The sequence below is a fragment of the Ornithorhynchus anatinus genome, chromosome 2, assembly GCF_004115215.2.
Source record: "Ornithorhynchus anatinus isolate Pmale09 chromosome 2, mOrnAna1.pri.v4, whole genome shotgun sequence".
Taxonomy (NCBI): domain Eukaryota; kingdom Metazoa; phylum Chordata; class Mammalia; order Monotremata; family Ornithorhynchidae; genus Ornithorhynchus; species Ornithorhynchus anatinus.
The window spans coordinates 36255964-36274176 of NC_041729.1; the positions used below are offsets into that span (position 1 = coordinate 36255964).

The 18213-nt window shown below is 49.4% G+C and overlaps 1 protein-coding gene across 2 annotated transcripts in view; it reads left to right on the top strand.

Annotated features, from left to right (window-relative positions):
* LOC100081081 (ATP-sensitive inward rectifier potassium channel 12) overlaps window positions 1-18213 on the top strand; it is a 104982-nt gene that overhangs the window by 79354 nt on the left and 7415 nt on the right. Inside the window, exon 3 of one of the 2 annotated variants that reach the window (XR_003756243.1) lies at window positions 9920-12075. Coding sequence is in view for 1 of the 2 variants with exons in the window: in XM_029056404.1 (XP_028912237.1) it covers window positions 10075-11376 (1302 nt within the window). In the remaining variant the exon portion in view is untranslated. Of the gene's footprint in view, window positions 1-9919; window positions 15873-18213 lie in introns of those variants that run through there. The other variant, XM_029056404.1, reaches the window with a different exon arrangement.

The following is an 18213-nucleotide window of genomic DNA, read 5'->3' on the forward strand; positions in this document are numbered from 1 at the left end:
AGAGCAGTCAAAAGCCCTTATAGGATATGGAGGATAGGACCATGTCACCAGCAGGTCCTGCACACACCTGTCAATCAATCAGTCAAACTTATTGAGCGCTTACTGTGTGCAGTACACTGTAGTCAGAGCTTGGGAGAGTTCTTGGTAGACACATTACCTGCTCACAACGAGCTTACAGTCTAGAGGGGAAGGCAGACATTAATATAAATCAATTAATTATGGATCTGTACATATGTACAGAGAAGCAGCGTGGCTCAGTGGAAAGAGCCCGGGCTGGGCAGTCAGAGGTCAAGGGTTCTGTTCCCGACTCCACCGCTCGTTAGCTATGTGACTTTGGGCATGTCACTTCTCTGTGCCTCAGTTACCCCATCTGGAAAATGGAGATGAAGACTGTGAGCCCCACATGGGACAACCTGATGACCTTGTATCCCCCCAGCGCTTAGGACAGTGCTTTGCACATAGTAAGTGCTTAACAAATGCCATCATCATCATCGTTATTATTATTGTTATTATTATGTCCTGTGGGGCTGAGGGAGGGGAGAATAAAGGCTGCAAATCCAAGTGCAGAGGCGAGACCGAAGGGAGTGGAAGATGAGGAAATGAGGGCCTGGTCGGGGAAGAAGGCCTCTTGGAGAAGATGCGATGCTAATAAGGCTTTGAAGGTGGGGTTTGAAGGTCTGACACATACAAAGAGGGAGGGAGTTTCTCACCAGAGGCGAGACGTGGGAGAGAGGTCGGCGGCGAGACGGATGAGATCGAGGTACGGTGAGTAGGTTGGCATTAGAGGAGCGAAGTGCGCGGGCTGAGTAGTAGTAGAAACATTTCTGGGGATTTCACGCCAAGGCTTGGCCTAGGCAGAGCAAATCCTACACAGAGCCACGCTCGTGAAGCGTGCGGGAGGTGGAAAGAGGGAGTTGAACACTTTACACACATACTCCACTGTGTAAGCCTGGGTCGACTGTGCCGTTACAGATCTATGCCCTTCCGATCTCTCATCTTCCCACCCCCTCCTGCAGGGGAGAGTTGGGCTCCTCATACTCTGTACCTCCTGGTGAACTGACTGGTTATTTTGGGTTGACAAGTTTGTTTAAAGATGTATGTTTTCCTCTTGATCCTGCTTCTTGTTACTTCTCCTTTCTCATTAATGTGTAGTAGGCGAGGGGTAAGGAGCTGGGATTTCCGAAAGGGTTGGAAAATGGAGAATCTAAGAAGGGTTAAAGAAATTGGAATTTAATGAGGGGAGAAAACAGTGGGACTCGTAATAACCTTCAGCTTTACGAAGGATGGTTGCAGGGAGGCTGCCGGGTTACCATTCTCCATCTAGGGGAAATGGACAAAAATTGCAACAGGATGGAAAGGAATTAGTCTCGCTCACTCGAGAACCGGTCAAGAAGACTTGTTAGAGGAGCAGATGTTTGGAGAAAGTGGAGGAATCTCCTTTCCAGGAATCCTTTAGCATAGGATGGGAGGCAGGGGGATGGATTAGAAAGCCTCTTGAGCTCCCTGAATCCATGGAGTCCCAACGCTCTAGAGATCGGGGCTCAACCCTGTCCAGATGTGCCCCAGCAAAGTGGCGCCAGCCTTGAAGGTCATCAAGCCAGTGGTCAGTATGGTACTGACCGACCTTCCAGCTTGAGAGGCTCTTTCCAGTTCCTTGTTACCTTCTGGAGGGACAACAGCCATTCCACCCTGGGAATCACCTGGCTTTGTAGAAGCAGCAAAGCCCGGTGGCAAGAGCACGGGCTAGGGAGTCAGAGGATGCGGGTTCTAATCCCCACTCTGCCACTTGTCTTCTGTGTGACCTTGGGCAAATCACCTAACTTCTCTCTGACTCGGTTACCTCATCTGTAAAATGAGGATTAAGACTGCGAGCTCCACGTGGGACGGCGATCGTGTTCAACCCGAGTACCTCATATCTACCCCAGTGCTTAGAACGGCACTTGGCACATAGTAAGCACTTAACAGATACGATAATGATTCATCATTATTATTATTTGGCACCCCGCTTCTGTAGCCGCTTGTCGGGGAGGAAGCCCGCGACTTTTAGAACCTCTGAGAGCATTTTAAGAGCCCAACCAGCTCGCTCTCTGTCGAAACCAAAATGGCACCCCACGTTCAGAGAGATCACCGGAGGGAAGCAGACCCTCTCCAAGGACGGCAGCATGTGTCCACTGGCTAAAGGCGACTAGGCCCCTCTCTCTTCTCTGCCCTCATCCCGCAAAACTACTAAACAGCCCGGCGCTTGCATGGCTGAGCCCAGATCGGAAACCAACTCCTAATCAGTCATCTGGTGGTACTGAGATGTGAAAGTTAAGTACAGGGCAAGGCCGTAGAGCTTTCTGAAGTTTCTTCTTGTCGATACTATTTTATTGCCGTGGTGATCTTTTAACTCCTATGTATGATGGAACTCTGTAGTGAATTGCCTTGTTCTTATTTATATTATTTATAGCGAAAATAAGTAATAATGATAAGAATAATGCCCTATGTTAGCCTTAGTCTCCTCGTCATAATTTATCAACTAACAAATAATAATTTTGATATTGCTATTAACACGGTATCTTTGAAAATGAAGGCTACTACATATTTATAGATGTATACTAACACTAAAAGGTCATTTTGAGTGTAATGCTTTTACAGTTTATTTTTAGAATTAATGTATTTTTACGATTTATGACTTTGGAGTTTTTACTCATGTTTCACTTGCTGTGTCTTTTCCGGTTATATCTGGCTACGTCACAGAGTGTACCGAGGAGCACATTTTGGTGCTGTGTTATCGGTTTCTTAGTTCAGCTGAAAAATTTCTGGGCCCCCGTGTTCTGCGGGGAACGTGTCCCCGTACTGGGACCGGTTCGCAGTCCGTTCAGTTTATTCTTTGTAATTCCATACGTGTTGGTGGAACTCGTGGGCCGTTCCCAACCCCCCCAGCTTTCACCCCCACGGGTGACCGTTAGTCTGGCTGGCGGCTGCGGGGACAATTAGACTCCCGGTTGGGGGCAAACCTGCTGTTGGGTCATTACCCTGTGCGGTTCCTCGCAGGGGCAACGCTGCAAGAACCCTGGACCCCCGAGACCAGCACGATGGAAGAATGGTTTCATCAGAGAGAACCGTCCATTCAGGGGCCTCATGGCAGGTGGCAGATTGGCCCTTTTTTATGGTTTATGTTAAGCACTTACTCTATGCCAGGCGCTGTGCCAAGCTCTGGGGCAGAAACAAACTTACCAGGTTGGACACAGCCCCGTCCCATGGGGTTCAAAGTCTTAATCCCCCTTCGATGAGGCTCAGAGAGGTGAAGGGACTTGCCCGAAGTCACCCAGCAGACAAGTGGCGGAGGCGGGATTAGAACCCAGGTCTTCGTGACTCCCAGGCCCGGGCTCTATCCACTAGGCCAAGCTGCTTCTCTCGGTCCTGCTGCAGAACCTCAACTGCGGGGCCCCGGCCGTGGGGCCAAGGCAACCTAGCTGACTCCCTCGAGGGGGTTTCGGACGGTGGTGGACTTCATACCCTCACCGCCTTGGCAGACCACAATCTTTCCAGTTCTAGTCTGCCCTCGGCCGGCCCCAACTGGTGAGACCCTTAACCTCGGATATTCGGGTTACAGTTAAGGGAGGATTATCCATCTGAAGCAGGGAAACAGCGTGGCCCAGTCCAAAGAGCGTGGACCTGGGAGTCGGAGGATATGGATTCTCATCCCTGTTCTGCCTCTTCCCTGCTGTGTGACCATGGGTAAGTCGCTTAATCGATTGATCACTCAACTGTAGTTATCCAGTGCTTAATATGTGAAGAGCACTGTGTTAAGCGCTCGGGATAGTACAATATAATAAGGGTTGATAGGCATGTTCCCTGCCCACAAGGAGTTTACTGTCTAGATAGGGAGACAGACATCAGTATAAGTAAATAAATTATGGATATCAGCCAGTCAGTTGCATTTATTGAGCACTTACTGTGTGCAGAGCACTGTACTAAGTGTTTGAGAGAGTACAAAATAAAACAATATAGCAGACACATTCCCCGCCCGGAGCGAGTTTACAGCCTAGAGATAAGTGCGTTAAGTGGAGGTGTGGTGAGTAAAGAGTACAGATTCCCATGCAACGGTGACAGAGAAGAGAAAAGAAGTAGGGGATTGGGGGCTTAGACGGGGAAAGCCTCTTGGAGAAGATGTGATTTTAATAAGATGTAATTTAATGAGACATCTTCTCTGGGCCTCGGTTTCCTCATCTGTAAAACGGGGATTCGATATCTTTTCTCTCTCTCCCTGTTAGACTGGGAGCCCGACGTGAGAGAGAAATCGTGTCTGATCTATTATCGTGGATCTGATCCAGCACTTAGTACAGTGGTCGGCACGTAAAAAGTGCTTAACCGATCCCATAATTATGATTGTTTAATTATAATTATCTAGAGTTGGGAGGGTCTGGGATGGGTTTCAGGAGGAGGCTGAGGGATTTCCCAGGCCTCCCCACCAGGATAATATCTATAAGAAAAGGATAGAGCTGTATCAGTTTGGTGTTAAGGTGCGGTCGCCAATCGGGGGCGGGCGAAGGCACTAAATGTCCCCCGTAAGATCCTAGACGGGCTTACCATGCTCTGATTCTTTGCTCTGTCCAGGGAGAACTTCAAGCCAATTTGCTTTCTTCCCCATGGAGGACAAACCACCCACCCCCAACCACAGTGCTTAGAACAGTGCTTGGCACATAGTGAGCGCTCAACAAATACCACCATCAACTCAGAGTCTGTCACTGCCCACTGCCCCCCCCCCCCCTTTGCACTTATGTGAGAAGCAGCAGAGAGAAGCAGCGTGGCTCAGTGGAAAGAGCCCGGGCTTGGGAGTCAGAGGTCATGGGTTCTAATCCCGGCTACTCCGCTTGTCAGCTGTATGACCTTGGACGAGTCACTTAACTTATCTGGGCCTCAGTTACCTCATCTATAAAATGGGGATGAAGACTGTGAGCCCTATGTGGGACAACCTGATTACCTTGTATCTACCCCAGCACTTAGAACAGTGCTGGGCACATAGCGAGCGCTTAACAAATCCCAACATTATCATTATTATGTATATACATATATATCTATAATTCTATTCATGTATATTGATGTCTGTTAACTTGTTTTGATGTCTGTCGTAGTGGTCGTCGTCCCCCAAGCCGTAGGCTCGTTGTGGTCAGGGATTTGGTCTCTTTATTGCTGTATTGTACTTTCCAAGCACTTAGTACAGTGCTCTGCACCCGGTAAATGCTCAATAAATACGACTGAATGAACGAATGAATGGTCCAAATACTGAAGCCAACAGATTACCTGGTCCCGCTCTCTAGATGGATATGCCCGGAGCCACTGTGGCTTTAAACATCCCTGAGAGAAACTAGGCCTCCGGTCGGAGAGGGTCAGGGAGGACAGGGGAAAGGGAGGCCGAAGCCAGCTCCCAGTGGGTAGAAAGAAGCCGATGTACGTGCCTGCAGAGAACCGGATCTGTTCTCGGGCAGGGACCACTGCTCCTCTCCCTTGTGCGGTCAGGAGCCGGACCCCATTCCTGTGGAAAGAATAAGCCCGCTGTGTCCTCCAGCGTTAAGGCTAATCGTGGGAATCGAAGAATTGATGGGTTTAGTGGGCCCTGGGAGATTCCTCCTAATAATGTAATAATTCTGACAGCGTGATCGCCCTTTTAGAAACGAGGAGTCTGGGATCCGAGAGCCTCAAAGGGGTCAGCATTGCTAAGTGGAGGCTTAATCTGAGCCCATCAGATATTCCGAGAGGGGTGCCCCTGTCTCCGGACAACCCCAGACACATCGCCACACGGTGAACATGGTATGTGGGGAGGCGGGCGAGGAAGGCTTGCTTTACTCTCCGATAATGACTGCCAAAGGCGGGATGCTGGACCTGCTCGATCGATTGGTCGGATTCAGCCTCGTGAGCCCTAATTCGCTGAGGGGAGGGAGAGGAGAGAGTGTCCCAGATTTATTCCTCGCATTTGGCTGCCCGGTGATAATAATGATATAGTATTTGTTGAGTGCTTACTGTGTGCAGGCACTGTACTAAGTGCTGGGACGGAAAGAGCCTGGGCTTCGGAGTCAGAGGTCACGGGTTCGATTCCCGGCTCTGCCACCTGTCAGCTGTGTGACTGTGGGCAAGTCGCTTCACTTCACTGTGCCTCAGTGACCTCATCTGGAAAATAGGGATTAACTGTGAGCCTCACGTGGGACAACCTGATGACCCTGTATCTCCCCCAGCGCTTAGAACAGTGCTCTGCGCATAGTAAGCGCTTAACAAATACCGACATTATCATTATTGTGGATACGAGCAAATCGGGTTGGACACGGTCCCTGCCCCATGTGGGGGTCACAGTCTCAATCTCCATTTTACAGATGAGATAACTGAGGCACAGCGAAGTGAAGTGACTTTCCCGAGGTCAGACAGCTGGGATGAGAACCCGTGACCTTCTGACCCCCAGGCTCTATCCACTGCACCACGCTGCCAAATCACTAGCTGGGCTGGACATCCTGATGGCCGCGTGCTGGGAGAGCAGTGGCAGGATCTGCACCTCTGTACCCCATTGCAGCACCCACTCCCCAAACCCGGGGGGGGGGAATCATTCCACTACTGTTCCCATCTCAGGGGCAGGTATTCTAGAGGTGCCTTCCAGCCTCATTCTCTAGTTACCAGGAGAACTCTAATAATAACAATCATAATGGCATTTGTTAAGCGCTTAATACGTGCCGAGCATTGTTCTAAGCGCTGGGGTAGATACGATAATAATAATAACGTTGGTATTTGTTAAGCGCTTACTATGTGCAGAGCACAGTTCTAAGCGCTGGGGTAGATACAGGGTCATCAGGTTGTCCCCTGTGAGGCTCACAGTCTTCATCCCCATTTTACAGATGAGGGAACTGAGGCACAGAGAAGCAAAGTGACTTGCCCACAGTCACACAGCTGACAAGTGGCAGAGCCGGGATTCAAACCCACGACCTCTGACTCCCAAGGTCAGGTGACTGAGTGAGGTAACTGAGGCCCAGAGAAGTTAAGTAATTTGCCCCAAGTCACCCAGCTGACAAGCGGTGGAGTCAGGATTAGAATCCATGACCTCTGACTCCCAAACCCGTGCTCTTTCCACTAAGCCATACTGCAATTGTTAATAATAATAACAATAAATTTTTGTTAAGCACTTACTTTGTGCTGAGCACTGTACTAAGCGGTGGAGTAGATAATAAGAGGATCAGGTTGGACACAATCCCCACCCCACATGGGGCTCACAGTCCAAGTCGGAGAGAGCACAGGCACTGAATCCCCATTTTGCAAATGAGGGAACTGAGGCACAGAGAAATGAAGTGATCTGCCCGAGGTGACAAGCAGACAAGTGGTGGGGATGAGATTAGAACCCAGGCCCTGGCTCTGTCCATTAAGCCAGGCTGTTTCTCTATTAGGTTGGGGCTGCTGGCTGGGCTGACGGCCCGGAACTCAGGACACCTGGACTAAATGAGAAGCAGCGTGGCTTAGTGGAAAGAGCCCAGGCTTGGGAGTCAGAGGTCGTGGGTTCTAATCCCGGCTCCGCCACTTGTCTGCCGTGTGATCTTGGGCAAGTCACTCAACTTCTCTGTGCCTCAGTTACCTCATCTGTAAAAATGGGGATTAAAAAAATGTGAGCCCCGCGTGGGCTAGTCTGATTACCCTGTATTCACCCCAGTGCTTAGAACAGTGCTCTGCGCATAGAAGCAGCGTGGCTCAGTGGAAAGAGCACGGGATTTGGAGTCGGAGGTCATGGGTTGGAATCCCTGCTCTGCCACTTGTCAGCTGTGTGACTGTGGGCAAGTCACTTAACTTCTCTGTGCCTCAGTTCCCTCATCTGTCAAATGGGGATTAAAACTGTGAGCCCCACGTGGGACAACCTGATCATCCTGTAGCTCCCCCAGCGCTTAGAACAGTGCTCTGCACATAGTAAGCGCTTAACAAATACCAACATTATTAAATACGATAATTATTAAATGATTCAAAGGATTAAGGGCTGCTGGGGCTTAGGCGGGCCGTGTGGTCGGCGTGAATTGATCAATACCGGCCTTTTTCGGCTGGGGCAGTTTGCACTCAGCTCTTTTTCTCTTCTCGACCTTCCTACCTTCCTCTTTGGCTGTTGCATGGCAGATGCTCATTGGGGGAAAACAACATTAGAATTTGAAAGGACGGAAACAACAAATACCCGATGCTAAGCACTGTAAGTGCTTCCTGACAGGGCCTCCTTAATGATCTTCCTCCTCTCCAAAGGACAGCTCGCCCATATAACGGGGCAGTCAGCAAGGCCAGCCCTGGGTTTCAGTGGCGCGGAATAAAGACTCTGCACCTCTGGCCCCCTTGATAGCGTGTCTGTGTGTGTACACACGGGAGAATATGTGTGCGATTGGAAGAAATGTAATCGAATGGCCTGTGCTAGGCATGAGGAAGCCTGGATCCGGGTACTGGATGTGCCCCAGAACCGCTGAATAACTTCAAGGAAATTTCTTTCCCTTCCTGACCTTCGGGCTTCACATCTGTGAAACTGGGAAGCACCCTCAACGCGGATTTTCCCGTACACATTTTGGACGCAACTTTATTAGAGAATTAGAGAAGCGGTATTGTTTTATGGAAAGAGCGCGGGCCTGGGAACTGGAAACCCTGGATTCTCATCCCGGTTCTGTCCCTTGCCTGCTGGGTGAGCTGGGGCGAGTCACTTGGCTTTTCTCAGCCTCAGTTCCTCAGATGTAAAATGGGGATTGAAAACCAATTCTGAGATCGTGAGCCTCCCTCGAGGAAGAAGATCTGCGCCTAATTCCCACCTGTACCTTCTCTCCCGGGGCTTAGAACAGTGTTCTGCACACAGTAAATGCTTAATAAATATTACTACCGTATTACTTCTCCTGTTATCCCTCCTATTTAAGAATGGGAGCCCAATGAAGGACAGGAACTGTCATGTACCGCAGTGCTTAGTAGTGCTTGGCACATAGTAAACACTTAAGGAGTACCGCAGTTATTATTATTATTGTCAATACTGATAGCAGTAATGACGATAACAGTAATGACATTCATTCGATCGTATTTACCGAGCTCTTACTGTGTGCAGTGCGCTATACTAAGCGCTTTCAATAGTATTTTTTAAGCGCTTACCGTGTGCCAAGCGCTGTTCTAAGCGCTGGGGTAGATACAAGGTAATGGGGTTGTCCCACGTGGGGCTCCCAGTTTTAATCCCCATTTTACAGATGAGGTAACTGAGGGTCAGAGAAGGAGCCTGTCTGGGTAAGACACGATGCAGTAGACCCAGCTACTATCGTGCAAGTTTTTCCTAATGCTAGTTTTTTCAAGAACGTAATCCCCACATCCTAGGAAAACCAACTGTAACACTAGTCTCCTTGATGATCTCCAGAGTTCCAGTTTTGGTAATTATGGTTTTACATACTCCACTATTTAAGCACTCCTTCCTCCTAACTGTGAACAATTAATGCATGCACGCGGGGGCGGAAGGAGTAGCGGGGAGAGAGAGGCTGTGTCTCAGTCAGATTTTTAAGCTCCCATATGCAGGAATCGTGTCTTCCTCAGATATCGTACCTGTGAGCCCCCACACGGGTCAGGGGCCGTATCCACCCCGGCGCTTAGTACGGTGCCTGGCATAGAGTAAGTGCTTAACAAATACCACAATAATAATAATAATGATCTCTTCGGGGTTTAGTACAATGCTCTTCACATTGCAGGCACTCAGGAAATATCCCTGATTAAACGGTGAAGTAAATAACATCTTAGAGGGGCTTGGAGATCTTCTTTAGAGATCGGTCCGGCGGTAATGCAACGTCCTAAAATGACACGTTCACTCCCATCTCCCAGCCGAGTTCCTCGGGGAAAAGGGAACACCGTTAAAGCCGGTCTCACCTCTAGAACTGGAAAGACTAACCGATGTCCCCGTCCTTTCTTACAGAATTCCCTCCTGAATCGGTCCAGCCACGTAGCAGCCAAGACAGCGAAACCTGGGCATTCCCCCCAGGAGAAGCAGACTCTGGGGAGGCTGGGGGGTGGGAGAGAAGCCCGAGGAGCCAAGGGACCCCCCAGGCTCTCGGCAAGCTTCCCCCAGGGATGAGTACGGGGAGGGTCAACCATTACAGCATCGTGTCCTCCGAGGAAGACGGGTTGAGGTTGACCACCATGCCAGGAGCCAATGGCTTTGGCAATGGCAAGATCCACACCCGGCGAAAGTGCCGCAACCGCTTCGTCAAGAAGAATGGCCAGTGCAACGTTGAGTTTGCCAACATGGACGACAAGCCCCAGAGATACATCGCGGACATGTTCACGACCTGCGTCGACATCCGTTGGAGGTACATGTTGTTGATTTTCTCTCTTGCCTTTCTGGTGTCCTGGTTGCTCTTTGGGCTGATTTTCTGGATCATCGCCATCATGCACGGAGATATGGAGAGGCCCGCAGGGGACGGCACCCAGCCCTGCGTCCTCAACGTGACTGGCTTCATGGCGGCGTTCCTGTTCTCCATCGAGACGCAGACCACCATCGGCTACGGCCTGCGCTGCGTGACCGAGGAGTGTCCCATCGCCGTGTTCATGGTGGTGGTTCAGTCCATCGTGGGCTGCATCATAGACTCTTTCATGATCGGCGCCATCATGGCAAAGATGGCCAGACCCAAGAAACGGGCCCAGACCTTGCTCTTCAGCCACAACGCGGTGGTGGCCATGAGGGACGGGAAACTCTGCCTGATGTGGAGGGTGGGGAACCTGAGGAAAAGTCATATAGTGGAGGCTCACGTGAGAGCCCAGTTAATCAAGCCGAGGATCACAGAGGAAGGGGAGTACATCCCCCTCGACCAAATCGACATCGACGTGGGGTTTGACAAAGGCTTGGACCGCATCTTCTTGGTGTCCCCCATCACGATCCTCCACGAGATCGACGAGGAGAGCCCGCTTTTTGGGATTAGCCGGCAGGACCTGGAGACAGATGACTTTGAGATCGTGGTGATCCTGGAAGGGATGGTGGAGGCGACCGCCATGACCACGCAGGCCAGGAGCTCCTACCTGGCTAACGAGATCCTGTGGGGCCACCGCTTTGAGCCGGTCTTGTTCGAGGAGAAGAACCAATACAAGGTGGACTACTCCCACTTCCACAAAACCTACGAGGTCCCATCCACTCCCCGCTGCAGCGCCAAGGATCTGGTGGAGAACAAATTCTTGCTTCCGAGCACCAACTCCTTCTGCTACGAGAACGAGCTGGCCTTCATGAGCCGCGACGAAGAGGAGGAGGAGGAGGAGGAAGAGGAGGACGATAGCCGGGGCCTGGATGACCTGAGCCCCGACAACAGACATGACTTTGATAGACTTCAGGCCACGATAGCCCTGGACCAGAGGTCGTACAGAAGGGAGTCGGAAATCTGACCTCCGATCGCCTGACCCTCAGGGGTGGGATAGGGACCCGTGTTATCTTTTCTCCTACAGTCTGCCCAGGTTTACGCAGAACAGTGCAAGTGCCATAGGAACGGTGGAAAATCTAGTAGCGTTTAGTCGTTTTACGTTTCATCGCAATAACCGGGGACGGGTCCGTCGGAGAGGCCGGGGGGCAGGCAGCCGGGCAGCAGAAGGGACGGGTGGCTCTTCCCCGACAGACCGTGGGTGGAGTCGGAAGGACAATGCGCCGGAGGGGGGGCACAGAGAGCTGGTTTTGCCCCCGGGGCTTACCCTCCCCGCCCCGTGAAGCGAGGCAGGCGATGGTTTCTCAGAGCTGAAGGTCACAGGCTCCAGAAGGGTCCCAAAACGGTGGAAACGGACCAGGTTGGAATGGACTTCAAACCAACTTGAGCCTAGCCAGGAGCTGCAGTGCTGTTGCCCACGGCCAGCAACAGAGGAGACGCTCAGCCACTCGCTGGTTTTTAACGTAGGGGAGGTATCGAGTTTTTAATTTTTCAACTTAGTGCTGTTGAGACTGTTTACAAAAGAAATTTTTTAATGTGATTCGACTTTTTTTTTTGGGAAAAAAAAAAAAAGTTAACAACAAGCCCAGAGGGAATGAAGCAGCCAGAAGAGAGGCCCCGAGAGAATGGGAAGTCCACGGAAGCCAGAACTGCTCTCTTTTCCCTGGTGAGGCTTTATCACGGGGAAGGGGACTCCGGTTTCTGTCCCTGGGGTCAACAACAGCAAGCACAATCCTGGCAACATAGCTCATGTTATCCACAAGAAACAGTAGACTGTTTGTGATAGAAAAACAAATAATATAATTATTAATAATAATAATAATTAAAGGTTTTAAAATATATTTTTGGGGGAGATGGGGAAAGAATGTCAACTGGTTTTACCGCTTAAGCACTGACTTTTTCCTTTTGCACCTTCAAGATCCATTTCAATGGGGCCAGTCGAGAGTTTTTTAGAACCCAAACCCATCAGTTTCCAGTTTGGAAGATGTTCACCTCATTTTCCCAAACCTTGGGAAAGGAATTAATTCTTTACTTCTTTCATCCAGTGATCCAGTTGTCCACAGCTTGAGAAATCCATGGAGATTTTTGTTTTCAAGAATTAAAATTCAAAACCCAGTTGCCGCTCCACCAGAGCGGCTCCTTCCTCCTGAACAAGGAGGCTGGACGTAATCGAATCGCCCCCTCATAAAGACGCCCAAACGGATGCACTTGTCAAGTGCTCCAGATCACATGCAAAAGGAAGAAACAGAACATACCAAAAGCCCCGCTTTACAATTCAAATCTCCTTCCCTCTCCAAAGTGGGCTGTGCCTTAGAGATACAGAATTGTCCAGCTGAGTAGTTTTTCTACCTTACTATGATCCATCATTTTGAATGTTGCTTGTAGCACCTCCTTCCCTGAACGTCTGTTTTTTGTTGTCGGTTGCTGTTTTTTCCATCGCTGAAGTACCTGTCACCCTGGGCTGCTGCTGCCTCGGCGCAGAAACCACAGAACAGATCGATCACCTCCGATCGCCCCCTCCACCTGGGGTTTAAGGAGGGAGGGGGCCCAGATGCATTGGTAGGCTACAGGCGTTCCAACCCCTTCTGGGACGTTGGCTATTCCAATAGAGAACACGTTCCCGCTAGGGGAGGGATCTCTGCTGCTTTCTGCCCTTTTCCCGGAGAGCTCGCCAAGTGCGACCGAATAATTGAGAGTAAAGGGCCTCTTTTTAAGGCCCTTTCCCCCTTGCTCATAATCGGCCAGCCCTGTCGAGGAAAAGAGCAGTCTGGGAATTGGTGTCCTTGTTTATTCACCAGGACTTTCCCAGTCCCTTTCTCTGCAAGGAATGAGTCAGCTGGGTGGCATAGACATCTTGGGACTGGTTGTCACGGGACAGGGGCTTTAGATGACCACCCAAAGCAGGCGGTCTAAGGCCTGACAGGCTCACGATCCAGAAAGGACATAACAGAAAATATGCCAAAGTCTAGATAACCCCATTTCGGGGAGATTTTTCTCCACATCTTCCTAGTATGACCCTCAGAGGCCTTTGGCCATGAAGTCAGTTCGCAAAAAACTCTACCTTTAACCCTCCCAAACTCCATCCCTGCTCTTCAAGTGTCTAACGTATTCCAATCCCTCTTCTGTCCATATCGCCCAACTTGCAGTGGAAGGGTGGGAAGGGATAGAGAGAACAGATCTGGGGACTGGTGTTTGCTTTTTAGTTGCGTGATGTGGAGAAAATGATTTCCTTGGATGGTTTTCTCGCCGCACCTTGTCTCCTCAAATCCCCACCCCCTCTACTAGCCTCCTCTTCTGAAAAACATCTCATCCTGGCCACAGATTTTTGTGTTACCAAGACGAGAAGAGATCCCCACATTTCTCATCCATTTTATTCCTTGAAATCTGTCGGGGGAAACCACATACTCTCCAGGATCACTAATTTCCCTTGGCTCAAGGAGCCTCCCGGTACCCTTTTTTTCAGCAATAGTAGAAGGTCGGGGGGATGATATTCTTGGGGTGGGGGCCTGGGTTAGAATCCTTCTATTTATTAAATGCTTTTAAGTCCCTTCCAAGGTGCAAAATTGCTGCTGTAGTATTCTCAGAGAGTTCATAATTTCTTAATATATATCACGGTAAATATTTGTTTAAAAAAAGAAAAAAGGAAAAAGAGAAGACACCTTTAAGTAAATTATTGCTTTTACAAATTATGATTGTACAGTCCGAGTTGGGAAAATAGAATAATATATATATATATATATCTGAATTTTTTAATCGTGAGGTGGATGTGTACTCCCTTGTGAAAAGTTCAGACCCACTGGCTCAAGTGGATGGTAGCTTTTCCCTGCCGTGAGGGCACATTCCCTTTCTCTCCCTTGCTAGAGAAGACCTTGCCGTGGAGAGTAATGTTATATATAATGTATATTCTAGACCTAGAACACGCTGTTCTATAATGTAAAATGTATAAATCCGATGATGATGATGATGGTGATTTTGCCTACCTGTGAAGTGCTCTAGGTGATCATTTTTCTCACTATCAGGGAGCAACTTTTCAGACTTCCCTACAGTTTCCTCTTACTAGGATGTGGTAAACAGTGGCCTTAGAGCTTTTGGGTGAGTCTGGGAAAGAAACTAAAAAAGGCCCCCCAAGAAGTTGGCTGTAGTAGGGGTAGAGGGATGGATATTTCCAGGATCTTTCCGGTCTAGTGACCCCTGAATTATTCAGCGCTCAAGCGGGGTTGTTTTGGACGGATCGTTCACACACCCAAGTGCGCGCAAGGGAAGGGTAGGATTGATCTGCTTCGGAGGGTATTTGGATATTTCCCCGTTGGCGGGCAGTGCCGTCTACACTTTAGGAAGAGGTAAGGTGATCCTGAGAAGTTTCTTTCAAAAAACTTAGCCCTAGGGGGTACCAAGGCCAACTCTTCTGGAAAAGGGGTCTTACCTCTTTTCAGGTGTAGTTAGTCATCGCCTCTTGCCTGGAATGCCTGGAATCGCCTCTTACATTGTGAAGGGACCTAACCGAGCCCCAGGATGTCACCAGAGTAAGAGTCCTAGAACCCCAGTGACATACATAGGGTGGAGCTTCCAAGACAAAGCCTTGCCTGCGGTAAAGGGGGAACCCCACGACTCAATCTGGGCTCAATTTAGCCTAAATTCCAGATCCCCGTTGGGGGTCTAGGCTTCCGATGGTTGAACAGCACAGTCTTTCCGTTGGCCACGGAGGTCCGTCTTATTGAATGACTTTTTCCATTAGCCAAGAGTGCCCCTTTTTCCTTTCCTCCATCCACCCCCACCTCCAAGATCAGGTGGAGGACTGTGAGATCTCGTTACTATCAACCAGTCGATCAATCAGCGGCATTTATTGAGCGCTTACCGTGTGCCGCGCACTGCGCTAAGCGCTTGTGAGAGCGCAGTGCCCACAAGGAGCTCACGTTCTAGCAGGGGAGCCAGGCATTGATCTAAATAAATAATTAGATTACGGCTTCGTACTTCAGTTCGGTGGGGCTGACGGTGGGGTGTGAATATCAAGCCAGCTCTATAACGGAGAGGCAAGTTGTAAAAGAGCTAGAAAAGACTAAGACCACGATAATGTCCAAACGCAAAGCACTCAGTGAACCCAGCTAGCGCAGGGTAGTCTGATTTCAATCCCACCTAGCTCAGAGGCATGCAGTGAACCGTTCTATACCAATTAGTGCCACTGCTTCCGAAGACGTTGCTACTCACATGCCTCATTTTTAGTCAACAAGCCATGTTCGGATTTCCACTGAGCCACCACACAAGGGCACTTTTCAGATGCCCATGAGGGGAATCTAATGACCTGGCTAGACCTGGAATCTCTGTCACTGTAAAGCAGTCAGATTTCCTTCCCATTTGGGGCCGGGATCCTGAGATCTATTGATATCCGGGGCGTGGGAAGCAAAAGACTTGGTCAGAGAAGCGGCTTGGCCTAGTGGAAAGAGCACAGGCCTGGGAGTCAGAGGACGTGGGTACTAATCCCGACTCTGCCACCTGTCTGCGGCGTGACCTTGGGCAGGTCACTTCACTTCTCTGTGCCTCAGTTCCCTCATCTGCAAAATGGGGATTCAATACCTGTTCTTCCTCCCACTTAGACTGTGAGCCACACGTGGGACCTGACTATCTTGTATCTGCCCCAGCGCTTAGTTTGGTGCGTGGAACATAGTAAGTGCTTAACAATCACCACAATTATTATTATTATTGTTATCATCATTATTAAGGCAGGGCCCGCCCCATTCTCTTCCCTGCTTCTCCCTTTGAGTGGTAAGAGATCTCTCGACTCCATCTGGCCAGTAACTGAGCAACCCGACTCTCTCTCGATGAGCCTCTAGCGCATGTCCAAGCCAGTTCGGAATAAGATCTGAGAGTTTCATTCAGGGAACGGAAACTGTCATGATAAGCCTTATCCTCTTTATTATTGAATCTAGTGCACTTAGTCTTAGGGCTGGGACAATCGCACACCCTTAACCTTTCCATTTCCATCGCGTTTCAGTGCCTGCTTGACCTTCAAACCTTTTGTAGGTGATGAATTCAGAGCCGCCTTTTGTATCTTTAATAAGGCAGAACAAATGCTTTTATTTTTCACCGCTCCTATGCTTTCTCTTTTTGCTTGTGCTACAGACCAAAATAGTTTCCCTTTTTCCTTGCACTTCCAAAGGAAGAGCTGGTAGGAGGAGCAATAGACGTATATATGCACAAATACACACGCGCGTATGCACACACTTCCCCTGTGTATATGTCTCATGGTTCCGTGCGTGCGATTTATGTACACTAAGCAGAGTAAATACAATAGGACCTCCTTTCTGATGCTTTGGCCACTTGGAATTCCAAAGAGTGGAGACTCATGGAATTCAAGGAAATAGCTTTCTGCGCTTAATCGAAGCGAAGCCGTTGGGAGAATCTGGTTCTACTTTGGGGAAGACAAGAGTCTAGCTGGTGGTGGATCTGGCTCTGAATAGATTCCGCTGCAAGTGGGGTGTGTGTGTGTGTGCGTTTGTGTGCGTACACGCGTGCATGCCAAGTAACAGGATGGTGTGATTTTCCTACCAGCCCCACTGCCTCTGGCTGGTGCTGACTCTGTTTCTCTCTTACATTCCCAACTGTGGCTGCTGGCATGTCCCCCTACTAGCGTGTCCTGGAGGAGTCGGAGCCAGGACATGTTTGTTCTGTGATCGGAGGGGCATTTCTCCAAAGTGCTTGGAGACGTTTCCACCGAGAGTGTTCACGTTTTATGGCACATATGTTTCAGATATGTGTGGCTATATATACATATAAATATATATATATACACATATAAATCTATTTTAAATGACAAACCCAGAGAATTTTTGTGTTATTTTAAATACACGGCACTAACGACAACATAGAAAATAAGAACTCTACAGTGTTAAATACATTTTGATCTATTTAAGCTTATCGTGTCAAGCTGTATCTTGTAAATAACCTAATGATTTCCAACTTGAACTGGGTTTTTAACTACATTTTCTATTCGCTGAATACAGTAGAAGATTTAAATAGTGTACAGTATAGAGCGACTTTATGTCTCCCTTGTTCATGTCATTGGTCCATCTCAGGGGCAATTGATTGTTGAGAGTAGAAGCCCCAAGGGAGGAGGACCTAGCTTTCCTCTTCCCGGGTGGCTGATTCCCCCCCGGCAGCCCAAGAGATTCTAGTACATGGCGGAATCCATCTGTGGAACGTCAGAATAGCGAGGGAGGTCCTGAGAGTTGCCGTGGAAATGCATCTTCAGTTTAAATATCTGGTCCTTTGGAGAGAACTCACTTGGGCAACGTTTAGTACAGTGCTGGGCACGTAGCACTTAACAGATACCATTTTCCTCTTGTCACCGAGGTACTCCTCCCAATCCCGTTGCTCCATCTCAATCTCCGCCACACACATTCACATTTGGTCCTGGGTCTACCAACTCTGTTGTCTTGTACTCTCCCAAGCGCTTAGAATAGTGTTCCGCACACAGTAGCGCTCTATAAAAGCCACCGATGCTGACGATGCTGGTGGTGGTGGTGGTGGTCCGGCAGATGGAAAGCCCCTCACGGTAGCTTCTGGACCCGTTTGTCCCATGAAGATGCCTGGGGTTGGAGGGGTGGGAGAAGGAGGCATAGACCCACTGGGGCTTTCCTGAGGGAGAAAACTAAATATCTTGAAGAGAAGCAACATGGCCTAGTGGAAAGAGCAAGGGCCTGGGAGTCTGATCTGGCTCTCCCAGCTGCCTACTCGGTAACCTTGGACGAGTCACTTAATTTCTCTGTGCCTCAGTTTCCTCAACTGTAAATGGGAAATTCAACACCTG